The sequence below is a fragment of the Helianthus annuus genome, chromosome 15 (assembly GCF_002127325.2).
Source record: "Helianthus annuus cultivar XRQ/B chromosome 15, HanXRQr2.0-SUNRISE, whole genome shotgun sequence".
Taxonomy (NCBI): domain Eukaryota; kingdom Viridiplantae; phylum Streptophyta; class Magnoliopsida; order Asterales; family Asteraceae; genus Helianthus; species Helianthus annuus.
In genome coordinates this window covers 147,714,170-147,738,915 of record NC_035447.2, presented here as the reverse complement: position 1 = coordinate 147,738,915, position 24,746 = coordinate 147,714,170, and the positions used below count along the sequence as shown (strand labels likewise).

At 40.3% G+C, this 24,746-nt stretch overlaps 1 protein-coding gene across 1 annotated transcript; it reads right to left on the bottom strand.

The window, feature by feature from the left end:
* Positions 1 to 670: 670 nt before the first annotated feature.
* On the bottom strand, positions 671 to 20,586 carry LOC110914339 (bystin-like). Its single transcript, XM_022159139.1, has 4 exons — positions 20,475 to 20,586; positions 19,681 to 19,952; positions 1,206 to 1,213; positions 671 to 968 (listed from the first exon to the last, which is right to left on the bottom strand). The coding sequence occupies exons 1-4, from the start codon at positions 20,584 to 20,586 to the stop codon at positions 671 to 673; spliced, it is 690 nt and encodes a 229-aa protein (XP_022014831.1).
* Between the last annotated feature and the right edge of the window lie 4,160 nt (positions 20,587 to 24,746).

Sequence of the window (24,746 nt, the reverse complement as noted above, 5' to 3'; positions counted from 1 at the left end):
TATAACGTTAACGATTATATATTTTAAGCGATTTAACGTTGGAACAGGGTGAGAATTTATACCACAAATACACCAAATGACCAAACAAAATTTTGAAAGGTTATATACGCTGCGTATAGCTCTCTACGCAACGTATATAAACTTCATGAAAAATTGATGCCTCAAACCTACCAAAATGACCCAAAAAAATCTGGTGGTTTATATACGCTATGTATAGAGCTATAAGCAGCATATATAAACCCTTGTTTTCTGTGCAATGATTGCTGATAAGGCTCTGAAATCCATGGTTTATATACGCTGCGTATAGATCTATACGCAGCGTATAGAGGTAACCCTATACGCTACATATAGCTCTATCACAGAGTAGGTAAAGGTAGGGTTTGGTGTCCAAATAGGCAACATGATGTGCCAATATGCACACCCTTCTCCTAATATAATCATGGCTAACATAACTTCCTGTCATCTATATACAAGTAAGATATCGCAGTAGTTGAATAATGTGTAAACAAAAAGCCTTGCTCGTTATTAAAAAAAAAACAGTTATAATACTAAATAAATCAACAAATAAGTAAATTACTTTTCTTTCTTTCATCTAGAATAACGAATTTCCTTCCGTTAAGGTGTAGTGTAGCAAATTCATACCTTACATAGCGGGAACAAAATTCCTTTATTAGGCAGCTGGTTTATACACAGCCTTTTTCAAAGCTTGATATAATTCAAAATGAAGTTTTTTGTTCTTCCTTATATCCTGTCTAATACGAGGAAGTAAAACAAATTTGTAAAACTGTTCCACTTTCTTAGAACTCATATTAGAAGCAAGAATTCTGGTGGCTTGATACATTGCATTTGGTGACCATTTTTCTGGTTCTGTCAAATACAGAAGCTCCTCCCAATGTTGTTTTGCCGGTATGCTCTTAAATGCCAATGGCAACTTCCCTGAAGTATACTTCTTGAAAATTTCTCCAACACTGCATATCCAAGTTAGAAAAAAGTTTTAATATTTTTATAATTCATGTTAAAAAGAGAAATGTTCAAAAACCGTTGATACCGACAGAACAGCCCAAACTGAGCTAAATCCGGTCGGGTTACTTAAGACAAATGATTTTTTACGATTTGATAAACTGAGTTTCACGGTTCGGTTGAGGTTTGAAAGTGGTCTGGGTAAACTAAACCAGTCAAAATATTGAAAGAAATTAAAAACATACTTTTTAAGCTGTATAATTTTAACAAAAAAAAAAAAACAATATTTTTTCATTGGGTCTTCGAAGTTGGGTAAAATGGTATGCATATAAAAGACATTTTACTTTGGGTAAATTACACTTTTCGTCCTTTATGTTTGTATCAGATTACAATGGATGACCTTTAACTTCAATAATTACAGTCACAATCCTTTATTTGCAAAACCTATTACACACTACTACGTCCTTTAACCATAACCCAGTTAAATTTATCAATTAAGTCCGGTCATGTGTAAGGCACATGAGGGTATTTCAGTAATTTTACGTTACCCTTTTATTTAAAAGAATAAAACCCTATCCTTTTGTCATTGTTCTTCTTCTCCATTTACCACCACCAACCCACCACCACCTCAAAACTCCAGCAAGCCACCATAAAATATCTTTATCAATTAAGTCTCTCTCTTTAGCACCTTCCACCACCACCCTTTCAACTACAAAACAACCTGAGTAAAAATCTGTTGGGATTGAACCCTGCCAAAGGAACAGATAATAAAAGCCAAAACTGGATCAGGGCAGTGGATCCAGAATAAACAGATGTTTAATTGCAAGTCTCTCCCCTTGAAAGTGGTTTCAACATCTGCTGACCTCCTATCTGGCTGATCATGCAAACTGCTGACCTACAACTGCTGATCAAGTCGAAGCCTGACTGAAGAACTAAAGCTCTGCTGCTCAATCTACTGCCATGGTTCAAGCACTGCTGATCATGACAAGTACTGCTGGGTTCACAACAGTGGAAGGATGCAGCAGCAGTTTATGCTTACTTTATGTATTGAATTGTAACATCAGTAGTTAGCATAGCAGTGTTTGTATAGATCAGAGGTTAGAGTTTGTTAGGAGGTTAGATGTCACTTTCATGGTGACGTCAGCTTAGATGCTCAGTGGTTTGCAACTGCCTATAAATAGAACAGTACTCTGTACTGTTCTGTTTAGCTCTTTCACCATCTTCTTTCTGCACGAACAAACACTGAGCTCGGGCTGAGGGGGAGTTTGCATATCATACATACATTGTAATCGGAGTTTAAAATTAAATTTAATCATTTGATTCAGTGTTGAAAATGTATGACTGAAAGCATTTCTTCTGTTTGATTGTGAAAAGTTTGCTTCCATTTAAATTCCGCTGCACTACTCTTTCATTTGTTCATCTAAATTCAAACACAAATCACAATCAATCCAAACTCAGATCCTAACAATTGGTATCAGAGCTTGGACAGTCAAATTTGATTTAACAATCATTTTGACGTAAATAGTTCAGCTCGAAATTGTTGATACTAATAGTTTGTTTGTTGTGTTGAAAAACAGAGTAAGGTTTAATCACCGATAAAGTTGATTAATCAGAACCCTGTAAAACAACCAGAAAGATGTCGTACTCACAAGATGATAAAATAACATTGGCTCTTTGTTTAAACCACCTATGCTTAAAAGAAATGAGTACAACATCTGGGAGCGAAGGATGTGTCACATCCTCGCTCAACAAAACACTGGATGTTGGAGGTCTGTCATTTTCGGTCCTCATGTTCCTATGGTGCCAACCACAGAGGACACTAAAAAGTTCGTTCCTAAACCAATTGAAAATTACACTGTATCGGATTTTCAGAAGTTCGAACTTGATGCCAAAGCGTTTAGCATCATAGCCTCTGCACTACCCAATGAAATCTATGTTGGGCTGTTACATTGTAACAGTGCCAAAGAATTGTGGGATGCATTGAAGGAACAATTCGGGGGAACGGAAGAGGTTATTGAAAACAACAGGGAAATTCTGACTCAACAGTATGGAACATTTTGTCATATCAAAGGGGAGTCAGTAACCCAACAATTTGAACGTTTCAGCTGTCTCATCAGTGAACTAAGGCTTGTTAAGGTTACATTTCCAAATGCAACCCAAAATAGCAGGTTCCTTAGATCACTGCCAGAAAAATGGGACACAATTGCTTTTGTCACCAGAAATTCAGCTGAGTTCAAAGATCTGACCCTAACCCAACTCCATGGTAGACTCCTGACCTATGAAAGGGAGTTAAACCAGAAAAGGAAGTTGCCAGAGTCTGGTAAAGTTACTGATGACTATTCATTTGGCAGCACAACTCTGTTTGGACAGGAAGAATCTGGTAGCAGCAGTAAGGATCAGAGTTATGATCACTTTATTGACATAACTGTTGGCGGTAATTTTAACAACTCTGATTCTCACTCTGCAAATTATGCTTTCACTGCAAATACTGAAAACCAGATGTTAGATAACTTATGCTTTGAACTAAATGATTTGCAACATTTTGATCCCACTGACTTAGAAGAGATGGACATTTTGCATCAATTGGCTTTCCTTAGTGTTAGAACAAGCAAATTCTACAAAAGAACAGGGAGTAAATTTCCAGGGCTTCATGGAAATTTGAGGGTTGGGTTGGATAAGTCAAAAATCAAGTGTTACAAGTGTAATAGGCTAGGTCATTTTGCTAGGGAATGTAGGAGTCAAACCACTAGTCCCATAATCACTCACCCTGGCTCAAACCCTAGACCACAACAACAAAACACTGTGCACTATACCTAATATGCCCCTGCAGCACATGTTAACACTGCTCATTATGCTGCAACCCCTGTGCCTGTGCATTATGTTCAAACCACTGTTCCACAAACTCAGTATGTTCAAGCCCCTGTTCCTCAGGCACAAGTGCAACCTGCTGCACCTCAACAAGCTGCTCCAACAGCGACACAACCAGATCAGCAAACCTTTTTCACACAAGGCTTTGTTGATTGGAGCAGCATGCCTGATGAACATAGTGATGAAAATTTTGCTCTCTATGCTACTAATGATACTATTGATGATGAATTTTGTTTGATGGCATTAGAGTCAATACCAAAAGGGGTTGAAACTAAAGGTGAACAGCTAAGTGATGAAACAGTGGATGAATTTGCTGAAGCAGTGGTTACAGCAGTTGCTGGTGAACTACTGCTGGGAGAAAATTCAGAAACCCTGATTGAACCACTGACCGACCTTTGGTCACAAGATGACAGAGAGAAAGAAGACTTGAAGAAAGCTGGTGAAGAAGAAGGGAGAGCTGATGAAGATAATGATCATCAATGTGATTGTGCTATGATGGCTGCTGCGAAGGTATCACATCAAGTTCTTGAAAAACTGTGTTCAGACAAATGTATTATTGCATTTGCTAACATCAAAGAGGTAAATGAAAACCATAGGAATATAGTCCTATCTGATGAAGTCAAATTTGAAAAGTCATTAAAAGAACTTAGAAACAAATTGACTGAAAAAGATAAAGAGATCAGTAGTTTAAAAGAAGAGCAGAGCATAATGATGGGTGGAGTCTTGTAAAGGGTATGAGGTTATGCTTGCAAAACAGCTTGAAAGCAATGTTAAATTTGGTATTGGACATAGAAAATATGATGATCTTGAAAACACTGCTGGAAAACAAGCTGGTTCAACTGAGATAATTCCAACCAACAAAAATGGCCAAGAGGTTAAAATAACCGACAAACTTGGTAACAAAATTACTCTGGAAAGATCTGTGGGATCCTCAACTTTTGAGGAAATTGAGAAATACCAATTTAAACCCACATGGTCTGATGAGTGTGATATCCTGGATAATTTCAAACCAATGGATTTCACAACCACTGATGGTGTAAAAGCTCCAAAAGCAAGAATCATTCCTATCAAAGATATCCCAACAGATGTTCAAAACTCTGTTGCAAAGGAATCTGAGAAAAGGAAGAAAAGAGAAAAGATCAAAAACTTGTTTTGTGAATTCTGTGAAAAGAAGAATCATCTAACAAAAGATTGTTTTCATCTAAAAGCATATGATATAAACAAAACAAGCATCATTTTACCTGCTGAAAGCTGCACCATCTGTGGTAAAGATAATCACAAAACTCAAGGATGTGTGTATCTCAAAAACTTTGACATAAAAAAGAATGAATACACTGCAAAAACATCCTTGAGTCCATCAACATCATCTGTCAAGTTCACCAAGAAACAACCACTGTTTGTCCCTGTCCAAACTGCTGTCACAAAACAGCTGAACCAAACATCTGTCAAAAGAGATGTACAGGTGACTGATGCACCCCCTGCCAATCAATTCAGAAAAGGCAAGGAAAAAGCATCATACCAAAGGATTCCACACGTTTATGAGACCTACAAAAGGCCCTCTAAACCAAGAGTGAACAGACATCCTTTTGGTTATCAACAGGTGCTTGGCCAAGACCCCCAACAGTGGTTAGAGAAAAACATTCTCAAAAATGTTCAAACCCCTGTGCTAACCATTGTCCATACATCTGCCTCCATCCCATACACTGTTGAGACTCCATCCAAATCCCTGTTGGCTTTGGAGACTTTTATGAACTAATCCTTTTACTTCATGTGCAGGGAGCTTCTGCATGCTTAGATAGTCTTTGGTAAGTAGATAGTGGAGGCTCCAGGCACATGACAGGATCTAAAGCCCTTCTTCAAGATTTTAAAACTCATGGAGGGGGTGATATATCCTTTGGTAATAATAGTAAAGGAAAAGTTCTGGGGTCTGGTACAGTAAAGTCTGGAAATGTAAAATTTGAAAATGTCGATCTTATAGACAATCTAAAATTCAACCTCCTGAGTGTGTCTCAAATGAGTGAAAAAGGGTTTGGATCATTCTTCACAAAGGATTGTTGTAGGATTGTAGGACCAGAAATGGTTAGTAAGATTGAAGCAATAATCAAGGAAGGCACAACTAAACTTGTTGCTCAAAGAAGTGGCAATGTTTATGTTGTTGACATGTCAAGAGAGTGTCCCAGAGCTGATGCCTGTCTGTTCTCAGCTCCCTCTAACAAAGAGACAGAGCTATGGCACAAAAGACTGGGACACACAAATCTCAAAACAATCAATGAAATTTCAAAAAATGGCTTAGTGAGAGGCTTACCACAAAAATTGTTTTCATGTCCTGAACACTGTGTTTCCTGTTTAAAAGGAAAACAGCACAAAAGCTCTTTCAAGTCCATTGAAGAGTCCAAAACAACCCAATGTTTGCAAATGCTGCATATGGATTTGTTTGGCCCAGTGCAAGTCATGAGTCTCAAAAAGAAGAGATATTGCTTGGTTATTGTTGGTGACTTCTCTAGGTTTACATGGACCTTCTTTTTACACTCAAAAGATGAGACGGCAGGCATTTTGCATGACTTTGTGACACAAGTTGAAAAGCAATTTGACCTTCCAGTAAAAGTCTTCAGGAGTGACAATGGCACAGAATTCAAAAATAAGGAGTTGGATGCCTTCTGTGTGAAGAAAGGGATTGTAAGGCAGTACAGCATCCCTAGAACACCAGAGCAAAATGGGGTTGTTGAAAGAAAGAACAGAACATTGATTGAGGCTGTTAGAACCATGCTTGCAGATTCAGGTTTGCCATTAACTTTTTGGGCAGAGGCAGTAAACACTGCTTGCTATGTCCAAAACAGAGTTTTGATCAACCCTAGGCACAAAAAGACTGCTTATGAAATTCTGTATAAAATAAAGCCATTAATCTCATATTTCAAAGTTTTTGGTTGCCCATGTTTCATTTTAAACTTAAAAGATTCTATCTCAAAGTTTGCAGCCAAAATCGATATGGGATACCACCTGGGATATTCAACCACTGCTAAGGCCTACAAAGTGTTTAATACACGGACCAAAGCAGTGGAAGAGACTTTGAATGTAAAGTTCAATGAACTTTCATCAATGAAAATCCCTGCAAATCCTGCAGAATTGTTTGATCTTGAAAAATTCACTTTTGAAAATGTTACTGTCAAGACTAACAGTGCAGGTCCATCAGAAGATTCATCACCAGACTATGGATATGAGATCATCATTCCTCAAAAGTCTGCTTCAATAGGGAGAGCATCAGTTGTTCAAAACAGTTGTCAAAGCTCAACCACTTCTACCTCAACAGTTGTTGACCAAAGTAGCCCTTCAACCACTGCTTCCACCTTATCAAACCCTGCTGACAAAAGTCCTCAAACAGTGGATCAAAGTCAGCAAGTGTCCACATCTTTACCCCCTATGCCACCACCTTTTGAAGCCACTGCTGGGTCATCAAAGTCACCAGCAGTGGTTAGCTCAGATGATACACATCTGTAGCCCTCATCACTCAATGCCATTGTTCCATACCAAGGAGAGCTCATCTTCTTGAAATCTCATCGACCAGATCAAATCATTGGCAACATCAATGAAGGGGTGCTTACAAGAAAGCAATCCCAAAACATTTGTCTTTTTGCTGGCTTTCTATCACTCCATCAGCCAGTCAAGTACCAAGAGGCACTGAAAGACAACAGCTAGGTAGAAGCCATGCAAGAGGAGCTCCAACAGTTCAGAAGACAACAAGTATGGGAGCTTGTACCACTGCCAGAGAATAATAAAGCCAGGCTTGTGGTTCAAGGTTACAGACAAGAAGAGGGTATTGACTATGATGAAACATTTGCCCCTGTAGCACGACTTGAAGCTATTAGACTCTTTCTGGCCTTTGCTGTCAACCACAACATCAAGGTGTATCAAATGGATATCAAATGTGCATTCCTCTATGGTAAGATTCAAGAGGAGGTTTATGTTTGTCAACCTCCAGGTTTTGAGGATCCATTTAATCCAAATCATGTCTACAAGCTAAATAAAGCTTTGTATGGCTTGAAACAAGCACCAAGGGCCTGGTATGAAACTCTGTCCACATTTTTACTTTCCATTAGTTTCACCAGAGGCAGGATTGATAAAAAACTGTTTTTAAAATGGAGAGGGAAGGATTTGATGATTGTCCAAATTTATGTGGATGACATCATTTTTGGAAGCACATGTAATAAAATGTGTGAAGAGTTCAGGCAACTCATGACAGCTGAGTTTGAAATGAGTGCAATGGGTGAACTCCAGTGCTTTCTTGGTCTCCAAGTAAGGCATCTGCAAAATGGTACTTTCATCCATCAAGGCAAATATGCCAAAGAACTTTTAAAGAAATTTGATATGGATGATTGTAAGCCATGTAGTACACCTATTGCAACCAATAAATTGGCCATGTCTGAAGAAAAGGATGATTTGGTTGATCAGACCTTATATAGAAGCATGATTGGGTCTTTATTGTACCTAACTGCATCTAGACCAGATATCATGTTTGCAACATGTGTCTGTGCAAGATCCCAGTTAGCCCCTAGAAAGTCAAACCTTATTGCTGTAAAAAGGATATTCAGATACCTCAAAGGTGCTCCCACACTTGGTATCTGGTATCCAGCTGATGGTAAAATTGAGCTTTCAGGATTTTCAGATAGTGACTTTGCTGGATGTGATAAAACAAGGAAGTCTACTTCAGGAGGGTGCCAATTCCAAGGCAACTGCTTAGTGTCTTGGCAAAGCAAAAAGCAAGCGGCTGTTTCCACATCCACTGCTGAGGCAGAATATATAGCTGCTGCAAGCTGTACAGCCCAACTGCTCTGGCTTCAAAATCAGTTACTGGATTTTGGTATCACTGCCTTGAATACACCACTAATGTTGGACAGTCACTCAGCAGAAAATATCATCAAAAATATAGTTTCCCATTCAACCACCAAACACATCGACATCAGACATCACTTTGTGAGGGATTGCTATGAAAAAGGTTTGATTTCTCTGCATCATGTTCCAACTAAGGATCAGCTGGCAGATGTGCTAACCAAAGCATTAGACACATCCACCTTTGAAAGCTTGATATCTAGGATTGGCATGCTAAACATGGAATAACAGGCAAAATACTATTTTTCTATGAATAAAAGCATTAAAATGTTTTCAGAAAATCAAAAATCCATCCTTAAAAATAGCTAAAAATGAATTTTTCATTAAAATCCTAAAAGTCTGCCATAACCACTGATGGGTTCAAAAGTCTGTTCTACCTCAAAAGTCTGTCCATTGCTGAAAGTCATCCCCTGTTCTCATTTTCCTTTGATAACCACTGATGGTCAAAATCAGTGTTGTATCCACTGCTGAGCTATCCACTGATAGTTAAAAGCATCCACTGTTCTCCATTACCATTACAACTACTGTCTTCACCAGTTGTTTTCACAAAATATACTGTTCAAAAGTACTGTCCTTCATTTCACCAGGGGATGGCATGTGGACAGTACATAGTGGTCAGACCTTTTGTAACCGCTGCCATGTCAGCACTCACTTTTCCTCTATAAAACCCCCTTTTCAAAGCCCAAACAGGGTTTCACTGTCGAATTGAATTCTTAAAAATTCTCTTCTCAAAGCAATTTCCAATCCATTCCATCAAATTTCTCCACAATCTCATCTTCGATTCTCATCTTCAAAATGACAAAATCGAAATCATCCGCAAAATCTTCCAAAGGGGCCTCTCAAAAGGCTACCCCCACAGAAATCCCACACAAACCGTCTCATAATCTACTGGGTCTTCTCACAAAATCCGGCCACATCGATACATTTGATTCCATCCTCGATATGATTAACGGATCAAAGTACAAAACTTTGTTAAACATTGATGCACCCACTTATCTGCAAACTCAGAGAGAGTTTTGGAAAAATTGTACCCTTGAAAAACAAGGATAAGATGTCATAGCCATTAACTCTACTCTGTAGAAGAAAGCAGTCCGAATCACACCGCAATCCATATCTGAAGTCTTTCAGCTCGATGATCAGGAAGGTAAACTTTCTTTCCCTAAAAGCGAGTTAAAAATTGACTTCATTGAGCGACAGTATGCAGACACAATGATGAAGAGGGATACCTTACAAAAAGTTTTCTTCCCTTCTGCAACACGATTTTTATTCCATACCCTCCTCATGTGTGTTTCAAATAAAACCACTTCTTTTAATGAAATACCATTGAAGATTCAAAATCTGGGATATGCTATTCTTCAAGAAGAAAACTTTAATTATTCCCAGGTAATCTTTAATGATTTGGTTAAAAATGTTGAAACAAAATCATTTTTACTGTTTCCAAGATTTTTGAGTTATTACTTTGAGAAAAAAACAGTAAAGATGATATTGCGGTAATAAATCAAGGTGACTCTTTTCAGATAAACAGCTTAACTGCTGAAACATTTACAAGAATGTCAACACCTTGCAAAACACAAGCAGAGGTGCCTGAGCGGACTTTAGCAGCAAACACTGCTCCTCAAGTATCTGCTGCTGAGCCCACTGCTCAAGGTGATCAAGGTAGCCAAACAACTGCCTTGAAACCCACACCTAAAATCACCAAAAAGCCACAGAAAAAGAAAAATCAAGAACCCCCCAAACCCATCAAAAAGGCAACTCTGGAGGATGAGATACCAGAGCAACTGCCTGTGACAGCACAAAAGTCACAACAAACCACTACTGCTACTTCCTCACAGCAGTTGGTAAAAATATCTCAAACCCTAGCCGAAACTCCTCCTATCTCTTCACAAAAAGAACAGGTTGTACAACAAGGGTCACCACATCATGATGCTCTGGAAGCACTCGTTTCCATCATCCACAGCCCAATACCCGGGGCAATTCCACTTTCTAAACCTACCTTCACATCCCCAATTCCACCTAATACCAAAGTACTGTTGGATGCAATTGATCTGAACCTGGCACAAACCAGTCCTTCTCAATCACCTGTCCATGAGAATATACCTCAACAAAAGACTGGGCCTGATGTATCAATCTTTGCTAACCCACCAACACAACCTGAGGAGGTTACACCCCTTGAGTTACAAGTAACTCTTGGTGGTAATCCAAGTGAAGCAGCCACTACAAGTGTTGAACCTACAGGTTTACATTTGGACAGTGGTTACATCAATAAGACTTCCTTGGAGGCAATTCCTTCCATAACACCTCTGTTATCTGCTAGAGAGTTTGTATTAACCACTAGTTCCATCAAAAGATTATCAAGTGTTGAAGGAAGAAGACCCCAGTACCAAGAAAAAGGGGCATCAGTTGTTGATGTTTGGAGTACACTCCCTACCTCAACATCTGATAAAACCACTGCTAGTGGGAAATCAGATGATCCCATTAGGGTGATGGTTTAAAGTACCAGGAATTGAAGGACAGAGTTGAAAAACTGGATACCACTGTTGCAGAAATCAAAGACATGTTGCATCAGTTGTTGACAGTTCAAATGGTACAATCCACTGCTGTTCCACCTCAAGCACCTGCTCCACCACCAGTAGATGTTACAAATGAGCTCTGGAATCTTTTTCAACCATTTTTCCACCAACAACACCAGATGGCTGAGCAGCAGCATGACAAACATGTTCAAGAGCTCAAACATGCAATGGAGTCTAGGTTCAAGGATACAAACGATGAAATCAAGGCTATCAAGGCCCATCTGTTGACAACCACTGGCATTGCTCCTCCGACAGTCCTTTTCATTGATGAAATTCCCTCAGATAATGCCAAAAAGGGAGAGAAAATTAAGGAGTGGGTAAAGAAAGGGATTGATAATGGGCTATATCTTGATACAGAAAAAGATGCAATGCTTAGAGAAATTCCCTTGCTAGATGGTAGTAAGAAGGTTGATGTTACCCAGAATGCACTTGATGATGGTGTCATAAGTGTAAAAAGGGATAGAGCGGCAAAGGACTTGTCAAGGTGGAATGAGGAGAAAAGAGCTTTCATGAAGCTGAATGAGCAGGGTTGTTCTGGTGAAAAGGATGATCAAAATCCTGCTCCAAAAAGAAATCTTACTAGAAAAGTAAGGAAACCCAAGTCCACACCATCCAGTCTTCCAAAGCATACTCCAAAACCACCATCCAAAAGCCACCAACATCAAACCTCCATCCAAACAGTTGCTGAAACTTCTGTTGTATCAACATCTGTCGGTACCTCAGTTGTTACAACAACTGCTCCCACTTCAACACATACCACTTCAACACACACCACTACCACTGCCTTGCCACCACCAAAAACAACAATGTCTCCAACATCAGTTCCTGCCTTAAAGCAGAAGACAGCAGATGTTAAAACATCTGTTGCAATGAAAACAGTGGTTGAAACACCAGTTGTTTCAACAACTGTTAGTCAGTCATAAACCACCTCCACTGTTCCATCCAAAACATCATCTGCCTCTCCTAAAATAAAAAGGAGAAGGGTTATTATATATCAGATGATGATTCTCCATCACCACCATCAACAGCTTCAAAATCCCAAGCACTTGTCACAATTTCAAAACCCATTCCTCTCTCTACAACTCAAATTCAAAAGCAATTACCTCCTGCAGGTGTTGTATTTCCTTTAGAACTCATAGCAGTTAAAGATGAAATCAAATCTTTCTACTATGAGGATAACCCTACCAAAAAGAGCTTGCCCTCAGTTAGAGGATATCCCAGGCCAAACAACATTGAAGAATATTTAGAAATCAAAGCCAAGCAAGCAGAGGATATCGCTAACAAAAACAAACAAGGGAAATCTGATAGGGAATTTCAGCAAAACTATCAGTTTCTCCTTACACAGGTCAGATCAATGGAACAATTTGCCAAAAATGTTAGTCAACAAATTTCAGAAAGGGCAGATGAGTCCCTAAGAAAAGACTACATTGAAAATATCATGACCTACAAGAAATACAAGGGGGAGAAACACATGTACAAAAACTGGTCCATTCCTGAGCTTGAAAAGGAAGTAGCCAGGATTCATGAAATGATCAAAGATAATATCCAGTAGTCTCCCCCTGAAAAATTCAAACAGGTTGAAGCTGACAAAGCCTTAGAGTTAAAGAGAATGAAAGAGGAGCTGATAATTGCTAAATATGGATCAAGGAACTCTGTGTCAAAGTGGGGAGAAGCTAGGGTCAGGGCCACCTATAAAAGGTTGGAGGAACTTAGGAAGAAAGATCCGACAGCTCCACAAAAGCCTGATTATTCCAAAGCAGAGGTCTCAAAAAGACCACCAAAGCTGCAAGTCAAAAGAACCACTGCTCCTACTGGTGCTGCCATCTATAAAAGAAGGAGTCAAAAACAGTTGGATGCTGAAACAATTCAAGAGTTAATTGCTGAAGATGACCTTGTGAAAGAAGGCATACAAAGAATGATTAAAGAAGCTCTTGAGTTGGACCAATCTGCAAGTACTGCTCAGCCAGTCATGAATCGGCCATCATCACCAAACTCCTCATCAAATAAAAATCTCCCAAGAAACCCATCAGGCTCAAAAGTACTAAAGTGGAAAACTGATAAACAGAACCATGTATTGACTATGTTCAGGTCTGATGGCGAAGTGAAGAAACTAACAAGGGAACAAGCTCTTGGCCTGAGTCTTGAAGATTTGCAGGATCTCCTTGATATTCCACTTAGCAGGGATGGTGATGATACAGATGCCTTAACTTTTGAATTGCAATTCAAAGGGCAAATAAGGGAACTGTTGTTGAGGCAATAAAGGTCTACAATAATGAAGAGTTTTGGCATTATCTGTTCCAGGGGGAGATTGTTGGGATTGAACCCTGCCAAAGGAACAGATAATAAAAGCCAAAACTGGATCAGGGCAGTGGATCCAGAATAAACAGATGTTTGATTGCAAGTCTCTCCCCTTGAAAGTGGTTTCAACATCTGCTGATCATGCAAACTGCTGACCTACAATTGCTGATCAAGTCAAAGCCTGACTGAAGAACTAAAGCTCTGCTGCTCAATCTACTTCCATGGTTCAAGCACTGTTGATCATGACAAGTACTGCTGGGTTCACAACAGTGGAAGGATGCAGCAGCAGTTTATGCTTACTTTATGTATTGAATTGTAACACCAGTAGTTAGCATAGCAGTGTTTGTATAGATCAGAGGTTAGAGTTTGTTAGGAGGTTAGATGTCACTTTCATGGTGACGTCATCTTAGATGCTCAGTGGTTTGCAAGTGCCTATAAATAGAACAGTACTCTGTACTGTTCTGTTTAGCTCTTTCACCATCTTCTTTCTGCACGAACAAACACTGAGCTCGGGCTGAGGGGGAGTTTGCATATCATACATACATTGTAATCGGAGTTTAAAATTAAATTTAATCATTTGATCAGTGTTGAAAATGTATGATTGAAAGAATTTCTTCTGTTTGATTGTGAAAAGTTTGCTTCCATTTAATTTCTGCTGCACTACTCTTTCATTTGTTCATCTAAATTCAAACACAAATCACAATCAATCCAAACTCAGATCCTAACAAAATCTCTTTTTGAGCAAACTGGATTCATAAAAACCAGGACAGTCCCAACTAAAATTAGGTAATCTCAAGCAAAATTCATGATGATTCTTCGTTTTAATGCCCTAAACACATCAAAAGTGGCAAAATCCCCTCAACCTATTGCTTGTAAAATCAATGAGCAAAGAAGCATAACCCATGAAATTAACCAATACCAGAGTCCCATAGACTTACTTGGGTTAGCCGGAGGAGCGTTTACAAGGTTATTGCCGCCGGCGGGCCGACCTAAAAACCCTAGATACCAAGCCACCCCTGGAGATGCAGTTGTTTCAATTTGTGATCAACACCAGGAACCGCCTTCAATCGCCAAGAAACATTGTTTGCGTCGTCATTATGCCAGATCTAAACCAAAATAAGTTGCCAAACACATCCGAAAAAGCATCGGAGACCATAACCGCCACCAATCTACCATATTACTCACTGTTGCTGTCGTCGCAATGAAGCTTGGACCGTCGTTGGCCGTCGGGTTACTTTCGGAGTTCGCCGAAATAGATAACGTCAATAAGAGAACACAAATGATGATCAGAATAGGGCAATAAAGAAAAAAGATCATTCACTCGAATGTCTAAAAATATGAATGAACCTAATTTCATACAATGTTTTCTTAATAATGGTCCACATTATTGACAATATGGATGAACATAATTTCATACAATGTTTTCTTAATAATGGTCCACATTATTGACTGCAATGTTAAAACAGTACAGGGAACAAAAAAGGGAAAGAGTGAAGAGGAGAAACAAAGGTGTTATATTTAATATTTTTTTAGTTTTATTTATTTATTTATTTATTTTGTATTAAATAAGCAAAATTACAAAAGTACCCTCATGTGCCTAGCATATGCCATACTTCACTAAAAATTTTAATTAGGTTAGTGTCAAAGGGCGTAGGGTGTAATGTGTTTTACAAATAAAGGACTGTGACTGTAAATATTGAAGTTAAAGATCATCCATTGCAATCCAATACAAACATAAAGGACGAAAACTGTAATTTACCCTTTTACTTTATTAGTACTAACTGGTTTACGAAAAAAAGTGAAGGAAAACTTAAGAGCATTAGTAAATTATTATCTACGAGTCGATAGTAAGAAGCTCGTACGGAACCCCTAACGGGTTCGCACAAGGCAGTCTGTTGGTACTTAGACTATAGACTAGGTCGTTTCTAAGACGTCGTCCCGGACTAGGTCGAGTCTTGCCTAATTCCCTATAGTTTTGGCTCTGATACCAATCTGTCACACCCCAACTGATGACGGAAACATCGGGCATGACACTGAGAGAAACAAATTGTCAAGAGAAATTCCATAACAACTAAATTACCGGATAGTTAATATTATGTCCCATACCATAACCTACCAAGCAATCAAATTATTACAGACATTGTTATCCTCAAAACAAAACATGTTCCGACAACTCAGATTTAAATAAGTAAATAAATCGTCTTTGTTTGTTTCTAGACTCCATCCTACTTGATTCCACAAAAGCAGGTAAAGCACAGCATCCTAGGCACCTGTCACATACGTTAAAATAGAGGTCAATACACATAGTGTAAAGGTGAGCATACAAGTTTGATAATAACATTAGGGTTCGAAATCGTTTACGTATAACCAGCATGTAACATTTACAAAGTGAAGGCTGTTGGGTCTAAAATTGAGACTGAAGCTTGCCAAATTGAAGATCACATCATGCATGATGTTGACGGTTCTAAAGATGATGCAAGAGTTTGATAACATTAGCCTAAGGGGGAGATTGTTGGGTCTAAAACGTGTAGTCTAATATTATCAACGAATCAAGTCAATGCCAACAAGTCAAAGTCAACGCACAAGTCGACACGAGAAGATCGAAGAAAGATATGGTATGTGAATGTTCGAGATATGATAGTTTTATTGCTTTGGATAATTCAATATATTTTGTTTTAAACAAAATATATTTATTATCTTATTTAATTAGTCTTCATGTTTATTACCCATTTTAGTAAGTTATTATCTCTAGGGTCCTAAATGTAATTAGCCAAAAGTTGTTTTGGCTATAAATAGAAAGAGATGATTAGGGTTTTGGGAACACACATTCTAGATAGATTTGAGGGTTTTTAGTGAAAACATTTTTTATACAAATCTTTTGGGGCTTTAAAGATCAAAACTGTGTTCATATTAGTGTTCATCTTCATATTCATCAAGTTCTTCATGTTTTCTACACATTTTGGTTCAAACACCACATAAATTGGTGTTTTAGAACTAAATCTTTCTACAAAATCAGATTTTAGCTCGTTTTGATCCTACATGCGTCCCAATTACCACCGAAATCTATGACACACGAGCAAAGCATGTCTTCAAGGGTACGAATTGTTCTTTTACTCTGAACGTCGGTTTGGGGATGGAAAGCGGTACTTAGATTAAGCGTAGTACCAAGAGCAGATTGAAACGTTTCCCAAAGACGCGAGGTAAACCGACCACCACGTTCAGAGATGATGTCGCGAGGCGTCCCATGTCGACAAATGACCTCATTGGTGTAGATTCGGGTTAATTTTTCTACCTTGTAGTCTTCTCGTATCGGTAGAAAATGATCAGATTTAGTCAAGCGGTCAACGATAACCCAGATGCTGTTGTGACTTGATGGCGTGCGCGGAAGTTTCATTATGAAGTCCATGGCTATACTCTCCCATTTCCACATGGGAATCTCGGGTTGGACGAGTAAGCCAGAGGGTTTTTGGTGCTCGGCCTTGACTTTCGAGCAAGTCAAGCACTTCGAAACATAGATTGTGATATCTTTCTTCATGCCCGGCCACCAGTACTTGTAGCAAAGGTCCTGGTACATTTTATTGGCACCAGAATGAATAGAATATCGGGACTTGTGGGCTTCGTCCATCAGAATCTGTCGTAAATCGGTCCGCTTAGGGATCCAAATTCGGTCTAGATAATGGAATATCCCATTCGACTTATTCACTAACTGGGCTCCATCGTTGAGAATCCTTTCCTTCTTCAAAGTGCGCTCGGTGAAACAAGCATGTTGGGCTTCGCGGATGATAGTTTCGAGATGATGTTGGGCTTAAACATTACGAACGCTATGCAAATAGCTTCGTCTGCTGAGGGCGTCGGCAACGACATTTGCTTTGCCATGATGATAACGAATCTCACAGTCGTAATCATTGAGAAGTTCCACCCATCGGCGTTGACGCATATTCAGTTCTTTTTGGCTGAAGATGTGTTGTAGGCTCCTATGGTCGGTGAAGACCGTACACTTGGTACCATAAAGGGAGTGTCGCCAAATCTTCAACGCAAAAACAACTGTGCCTAGCTCGAGGTCGTGGGTTGTATAGTTCTTCTCGTGGATCTTGAGCTGACGAGATGCGTAGGCGATAACCTTGTCCCGTTGCATGAGAACACAACCAAGACCAAGGTTCGAGGCATCGCAATAGACAACGAAGTCGTCGTTTCCGTCGGGTAAAGCGAGAACGGGAGCATTGCAGAGCATATGCTTGAGAGTTTGAAAGGCAGACTCTTGTTCGGTTCCCTAAACAAAAGGCTTGTTTTTATGTGTCAGAGAAGTAAGCGGCACAGCGATTTTAGAGAATCCTTCGATAAATCGGCGATAATAGCCCGCTAGTCTGAGGAAAGAACGGACTTCAGACGGGTTCTTAGGTGTAACCCAACTCTTAACGGCTTCAATCTTCGCGGGGTCGACGTGAATACCTTGACTATTAAAAATATGACCGAGGAATTGAACCTCCTCCAGCCAAAATTCGCACTTGAAGAATTTGGCATAGAGTCGATTGCCCTGGAGTAGCTCGAGAACCAAACGTAGATGTTGCGTGTGTTCGGCTTTCGACTTGGAATAGATCAGGATATCATCGATGAACACGATGACGAAGCGGTCAAGAAATGGTTTACACACGTGATTCATTAGATCCATGAAAACCACGGGTGCGTTGGTCAAACCAAAAGGCATAAGAACGAACTCATAGTGGCCGTAACGAGTGCAAAAAGCGGTTTTGGGTATATCCTCCTCTTGAATGCGTAGTTGGTGATAGCCTGAGCATAGATCGATCTTCGAAAAACACGAAGCACCTTGGAGCTGATCAAACAAATCATCGATTCGAGGCAGGGGATAGCGGTTCTTGATCGTTAGCTTATTCAATTCCCTGTAGTCGATGCACATCCGGAATGATCCATCCTTCTTTTTGACGAAAAGGACTGGTGCCCCCCAAGGAGAGGTGCTAGGGCGAATGAAGCCTTTATCAAGAAATTCCTGGAGTTGACTTGAGAGTTCGCGCATTTCGGATGGAGCGAGTCGATAAGGAGCTCTAGTAACAGGATTTGCTCCAGGAATGAGTTCGATGCGAAAGTTGATATCACGACTCGGAGGTAATCCAGGAAGCTCGTCAGGAAATACAAGAGGAAAATCACGAACCACGGGCACCTTATCTATCTCCTTAACTTCTTTTTTCACCGCTACTACAATGTGTGCCAAGAAAGCTTGGTATTCCTTGCGGGGATACTTGCTAGCCTGTACACACGACATGAGTTGGAGTTTCTTCGACGCGACTTCACCGTAGACACACAATAAATCACCATTAGCGTGCGAGAAGCGAATCATCTTATCGAAACAAACAACTTCAGCACGATTTTCCCGAAGGAAATCCATGCCTACTATAACGTCAAAGCTACCGAGCTGCATCAGAATAAGGTTGATAGGAAAGATGTGATTGTTGAGTTCGAGGGTACAATCACGAAGAACAGAATTGACAGCGACGGTTCTTCCGGTGGCAACTTCAACATCGAATGACGAGGGCAGATAGGCGCGCTTATGGTTTAGGATCTTTTCGAATTCAAACGATACAAAACAGTTATCGGCTCCAGTATCAAATAAACACGAAGCATAAATACCATTCATAAGGAACGTACCATTGACCACATTGTCATTGACTTGAGCTTGGCGGACATTGATGTTGAAAGTGCGTCCGCGGGCTGCTGGCTGTTGTTGCTGCTGCTGTTGTTGGGGCTGCTGCTATTGTGGCTCTTGCTTCACCACTCAATTCGGACACATGTTTGTGAAGTGGTTGGGGTCACCACACGCGAAGCAAGCTCTAGCATGGATCGCGGGTGCAGGAGCCGCTTGCTGGCCTTGGGGAGCAGGAAGTAGAGCTTGTTGAACAGGAGCTTGACCTTGAGCTGGAGCTAGCGCTTGACGTGGTCCTGTACGGCAGTTGGCGGTGAAGTGGTCGTACATGTTGCAATGCACACAGTATCTGCAGGCGATTCCCACCGGGTGGTGATAGGTACAAGTAGGGCAAGCCGAATGAGGACTAGTGTAAGCACGCTTGGCCAGCGGTGCTTGGGTAACCAGCGCCGCTACTTGGCGGTGTTGAGGCTGCGGTTGAGAAGGTACTGATTGAAGCGGGGCAGCAGTGGTGTCAACGCAATTTTTGCTACCGTTGTTGTTGTTCTTCCTCTTGCGACGAGAGGACTTTGAAGACTGCGGGGTGGCGGCGGTTTCAGCGGTGGTAGCTTGATGCAGATTCTTGGAAGCTTTATCCCAATACCCAGCTTTGACTCGCTTGTCGTTTATCTCAGCAGCGAGTAGAAAAGTTTCCTCGATGGTTGACGTCTTGGCAGCTTGAACGAAATCAGCCACACAATCCGGAAGAGCACGGATATACTTCTTGATGGTGATTTCGGGCGTAGAAACTTGACCTGGATAGATTATACTGAGCTGCTTGAAGCGAGCAGTCAAAGCAGCGTTGTGGCCATCCTTCTGCTTGAGATGCCAGAACTCGTCCTCCAACTTTTGGAGCTTGTGGGGAGGGCAGAACTCTTTCATCATCAGGTTCTTCGACTCATCCCACGTCAGCCTGTAAGCTGCATCATTCCCTCTCTTGTTTCTCTCGGCCGTCCACTAGTCTAAAGCGCGGGACTGGAAGACGTCGGTGGCGTTAACAGTTCGGAGATTTTCAGGACAGTTGCTCTGACGCAGGGTGACTTTAATCGAATCAAACCATTGAAACATAATCGTAGGACCATCTTCGCCGGTAAATTCATTCGGACCGTAAGCTTTGAACTATTTGAAGCTAAAAGCAGACTTAGGTGAATCAATCCTGGACTCTTCTGAAGATCTGCTAGCGTTTTCATTCAGCTCACTAACAATTTGGGGAATAACTTTCGCTATCTGCTTAGCGACCAGAGAGGCGATGCGTTTGTCATCGTGATTGCGGCGAGCGGAGCGGGAATGAAATGATCCAGATGATGACATTGTCTGCAATAGACAGCGCCATAGGATTCAAAACGCTATATAATCGAATCTCACCTCACACGTACTACTACTAAAGCATAGGAACACATCAACCATACAAACACATAATCACATAGGCACATAATCATAGAACACATAAGCACGTAGGAGCACGTAAGCACGTAAGGCACAGAAACACATGATACAGTCTGAACATAGAAACCTATTATTCAAAGTTTGCGCGTTCGAGAATAGCGGTTGCGATCAGCGAGTACACAGCGAGTAGTATAGCATAAGCGAGTAACATAACATGCGATCATCCATAAATAGCAACGATTTGTCAGCGTGTTGAGATAGATGTGCAGTGCGATTCGTGTGTGTCAATCAAAACGAACGGCGAAAAGCGTATAAATCACCAAAATCGAAACACGTAAACAAGTAAAACCACATAAAACACATAAAGTTCCACATAAAACGACATATATCAGAGTCAGCAGTTGCGGGCTCAGAAACGAAACACATAAAATCAGCGATTGCGAGCTTGAAATCGAATATAGATTGTCTTAGGCTGATAGACATTGACTACCCAAAGAGATTCGACTATTCATAAAGACTTTTGGCACACACTTTGGCTTTCAGGACTGTGCTCTCGCCTCGACTTTGAGCGAACGGCACGCATCCTTCCAATTACAGTATGGCTTCAAGTCGTTGGAGTCCGTCGAGACTTTGGTGAGAGTGTTGTAAAACCAAAATAGAGGGCAGAACAAGTCGTCAAGGTCCGGGTTTCACCCCTGACTTAACAACTTCGTTCCTGTTTTGATAAAGTAGAGAGGAAAATTTGCGTTAAAGTATGGATTTCACTCCTAGTTCAATGCAAATTCTCTTGTTTATAGATAAAAACGCGGGGCAAACAAGCGATCTGATTGAGAGTTTGCGGTTTTTACACCTAATCTCGATCTAATCACTCGTTCATTTTTGAAAATAGTGCAGTGCGACTACATTAGGAAAGGTAGTGTGGTAGTATAACGTGAGCGCGAGTCGATAATAAGAAGCTCGTACGGAACCCCTAACGGGTTTGCACAAGGCGGTCTGTTGTGTAACACCCCGTGTTTCGAAAGTCAAAGTCAAAGTCAAGATTGAAGTCAAAGGAGGAAAAGATTGCTAATTGCAATCTGTCTCTCCTTGCTCAATCCCTGTTTTGACTTCTTTGACTTATAGTTAGTCTATTTTATGTTTTATGTTAGTTGTATTATGTGGAGTACTCAATTATAATCGCTGTAATCGAATATTATCGCTTTACGACTGTGAATAATAGGAAGTAACAATGCGATAAAGTCAATTAAACGCTAATCGAACTAATCTAATCAACATCGCGCTCGCAACTCGAAATACGCATTTTGGTGATTGTTACACGTGTGTGTGTGCCTTATGTGTTACTTGTGCATGTTTATTTATGTTATGTGTGGTAGTCAATCGAATCGCAATCGAACTCAATCGCAATCGAATCGCAATCGCAAAACGGATACGAAATAAGGATGTTTCTATGTTGATATAGTATGATAATTAGTGGAGAAGAGATAGTGCGAGATATGAGTGGTTAGGATTAAAACTAATTTGTCTATGAAACTGCATCGCATCGCACCGCTTGCAATCGAAATCGAAACAGCAAAACTCGTCACGCAAAACGCTCAGATCAACAACTGATCGATCAGGCGACCAGTGACGGGTGGTCTATAGGACAACCCTTAATGATGTTAAAAGACTATTTTATCCCTCATTTGATTGCGTAATTATCTTGAATTAGATAACTACGGTTTCTTATGTTTCAGGTGCAGTTCGGGAGCTTAAAAGGGATAAAACGCTGCTTTGGACGGTTTGGAGATGAATGGGTCATGCATGGAATGAAAGAAGAAACAAAACCCAAGAATCAGGGCTTCACCGTAAATTACGGTGGCCACCATAGTTTACGGTGGCCCTGAAACCTGCATTCTTCCACCGTATTACAGTAGCATATCACCGTAACAATTTGATGTTCACCGTAATTTACGGTGGAGACCGTAAATTACGGTGGAGGCGACGGACAATTTCGTACCTGCTTCATTAAAACCGTTTTTGGAGTGTCTTTTCACATATCTCATCATTGGACATTTTCTCAGAACATTGGGGGCGATTTTGGCTGTTTCTTGTTGGTTCTAAACATTTCTAAACAATTCGGTTTGTATTTCGATTCATATGAACATTGATCTTGTTGGAATGATGATTCACCAAGCCATGTCCGGCTAAACTTTCGGTGATCATCTTAGGTGAAGGTTTCGTATGACTTTTGTGTGATGAATCTTTATTTCTAGAATAATAGACTTGGTATGTTTGCTGATGTGTGTAAAATGCAACATATAAATTACATCAAATGAGGCATAAAACTAACCCTTTTTAAGTACTAATGTTGGAAAAAGAGTGTTTTTGTCTTCCTTTTGTATTTTCAGGATGAAATGAGCTCAAATTCACAAAAGAAGCAAAAAGACAGCTAATTCTAACATAAATACAAGAAAAGGAACAAAAGTAGATTGCCCGACCCCTCAACGGCATCCTCCCAAGCAGAGAAAAGAAAACAGAAGACTGAACACGCCTCGTGCTCAGCCAGCACGGGGCCGTGCCCAAGAAGCAGCAGAAAAGACAAACCTATAGAAGCTTCTATTGCCCACCACGGGGCCGTGTCCAGTGAACACGGGGGCGTGGCGAAAGTACAGCAGGCGCATTAATTGTAATTGTGAATTACAATTAATGAAGAGAGAGAGTGTCAGAGGGGCACGGGGGCGTGTCCAGCGGACACGGGCCCGTGCCCAGCCTTCTGTTCAGCCTATAAATAGGAGTGCTTGGTTTCATTTCAACTCATCCCTTGGCACACCACCTCTCTCACACTTCATCCACCACCCACCACCACCACAACACCATCATCCACCACCATCATCCATTGTCCATCGTAGAGTGTGTGAGTCGTCTCGGGATCCAAGATTGATAGTAAGAGTTCTTGACAATCAAGGCCATGTTTGCCTAAGTCTCTTACATCACTTGGTGAAGACAAGTGTTTAGTATTATACTTTTTATTTTAAATCTTTTGCACTTTTTATTTGGTTTTGTATTAATGACTTTAATAACTAGTTGCTTATGTTGAAGGTGATCTTTCCTTATCGTTTGTCCGTGGTGTCTTGGCATTATTTTACTGTCTATATAAAATAAAAGATTTTCACCATTCATATCTCCACGGTCTATATGGAGGTATGTTGGCTACCTGGTCGAGGGTTAAGGGAACGGTTTGGTAAGGGTCTTGCCCTTGTTCAGCGTTTAGAGGTCCTGCAAGGGACCTGGGTCAAATTTAGTAGGATCTCCTTCAATGCCCATAGGTATTGGATGGCGGGGATCCAAACTCTTTGACCCCCTCATAAGTTAACTACTATTAATACTATATCCCGGCTATTTAGGACTGTATCCCTGCTGACTCAGACTACTTAGTCGAGTGTAACGTCACCGCCAAAAGCGGGGCCTACCACAATTTGCATTAATAACTTAATTAATTATCTTCCAATAATCCAACCCTTTAGGATTGTATCCTTGCTGACTCAAACTACTGGGTTGAGGGTAACGTCGCCCTCAAAAGAGGGGCCTACTACAATAACTAAGATAATCTCTTAAACAAGTGCAAAAGTGCGAAAATAATCAAAGGTTATACTAATACACGAGTCGGATCCAAGTGATTCATCTTGTCTATCTATTTTTATTTTATTTTATTTTTCAGCATTTAGTTAGTTTTTATTTTCTTAGTTTAAAAACCTTTTCTAACTTTTTGATTTGATTAGACGTTGAGGATAAACCGGTACTAAAAGCTCTTGTGTCATTGGACGACCTCGGTATCTTACCAACACTATACTACGTCCACGATGGGTTGCCCATATGTGTGTTTAGTGTTAATAAATATCGTGTTTTATAAATTTAAAACTTGGCTAAAAGTGTAAAAAGGGCTTAAAATATACATCAAAAATATATCGCACGTAACACGCATCAAGTTTTTGGCGCCGCTGCCGGGGACACAAGGATTTTAAGAAAGTTAGGAATCAACGGCCTAATCATATTTTTATTTTTCTTTTTAATTTTTTAGGATTTTTCTTAGTTTTCAGCTTCTGCAG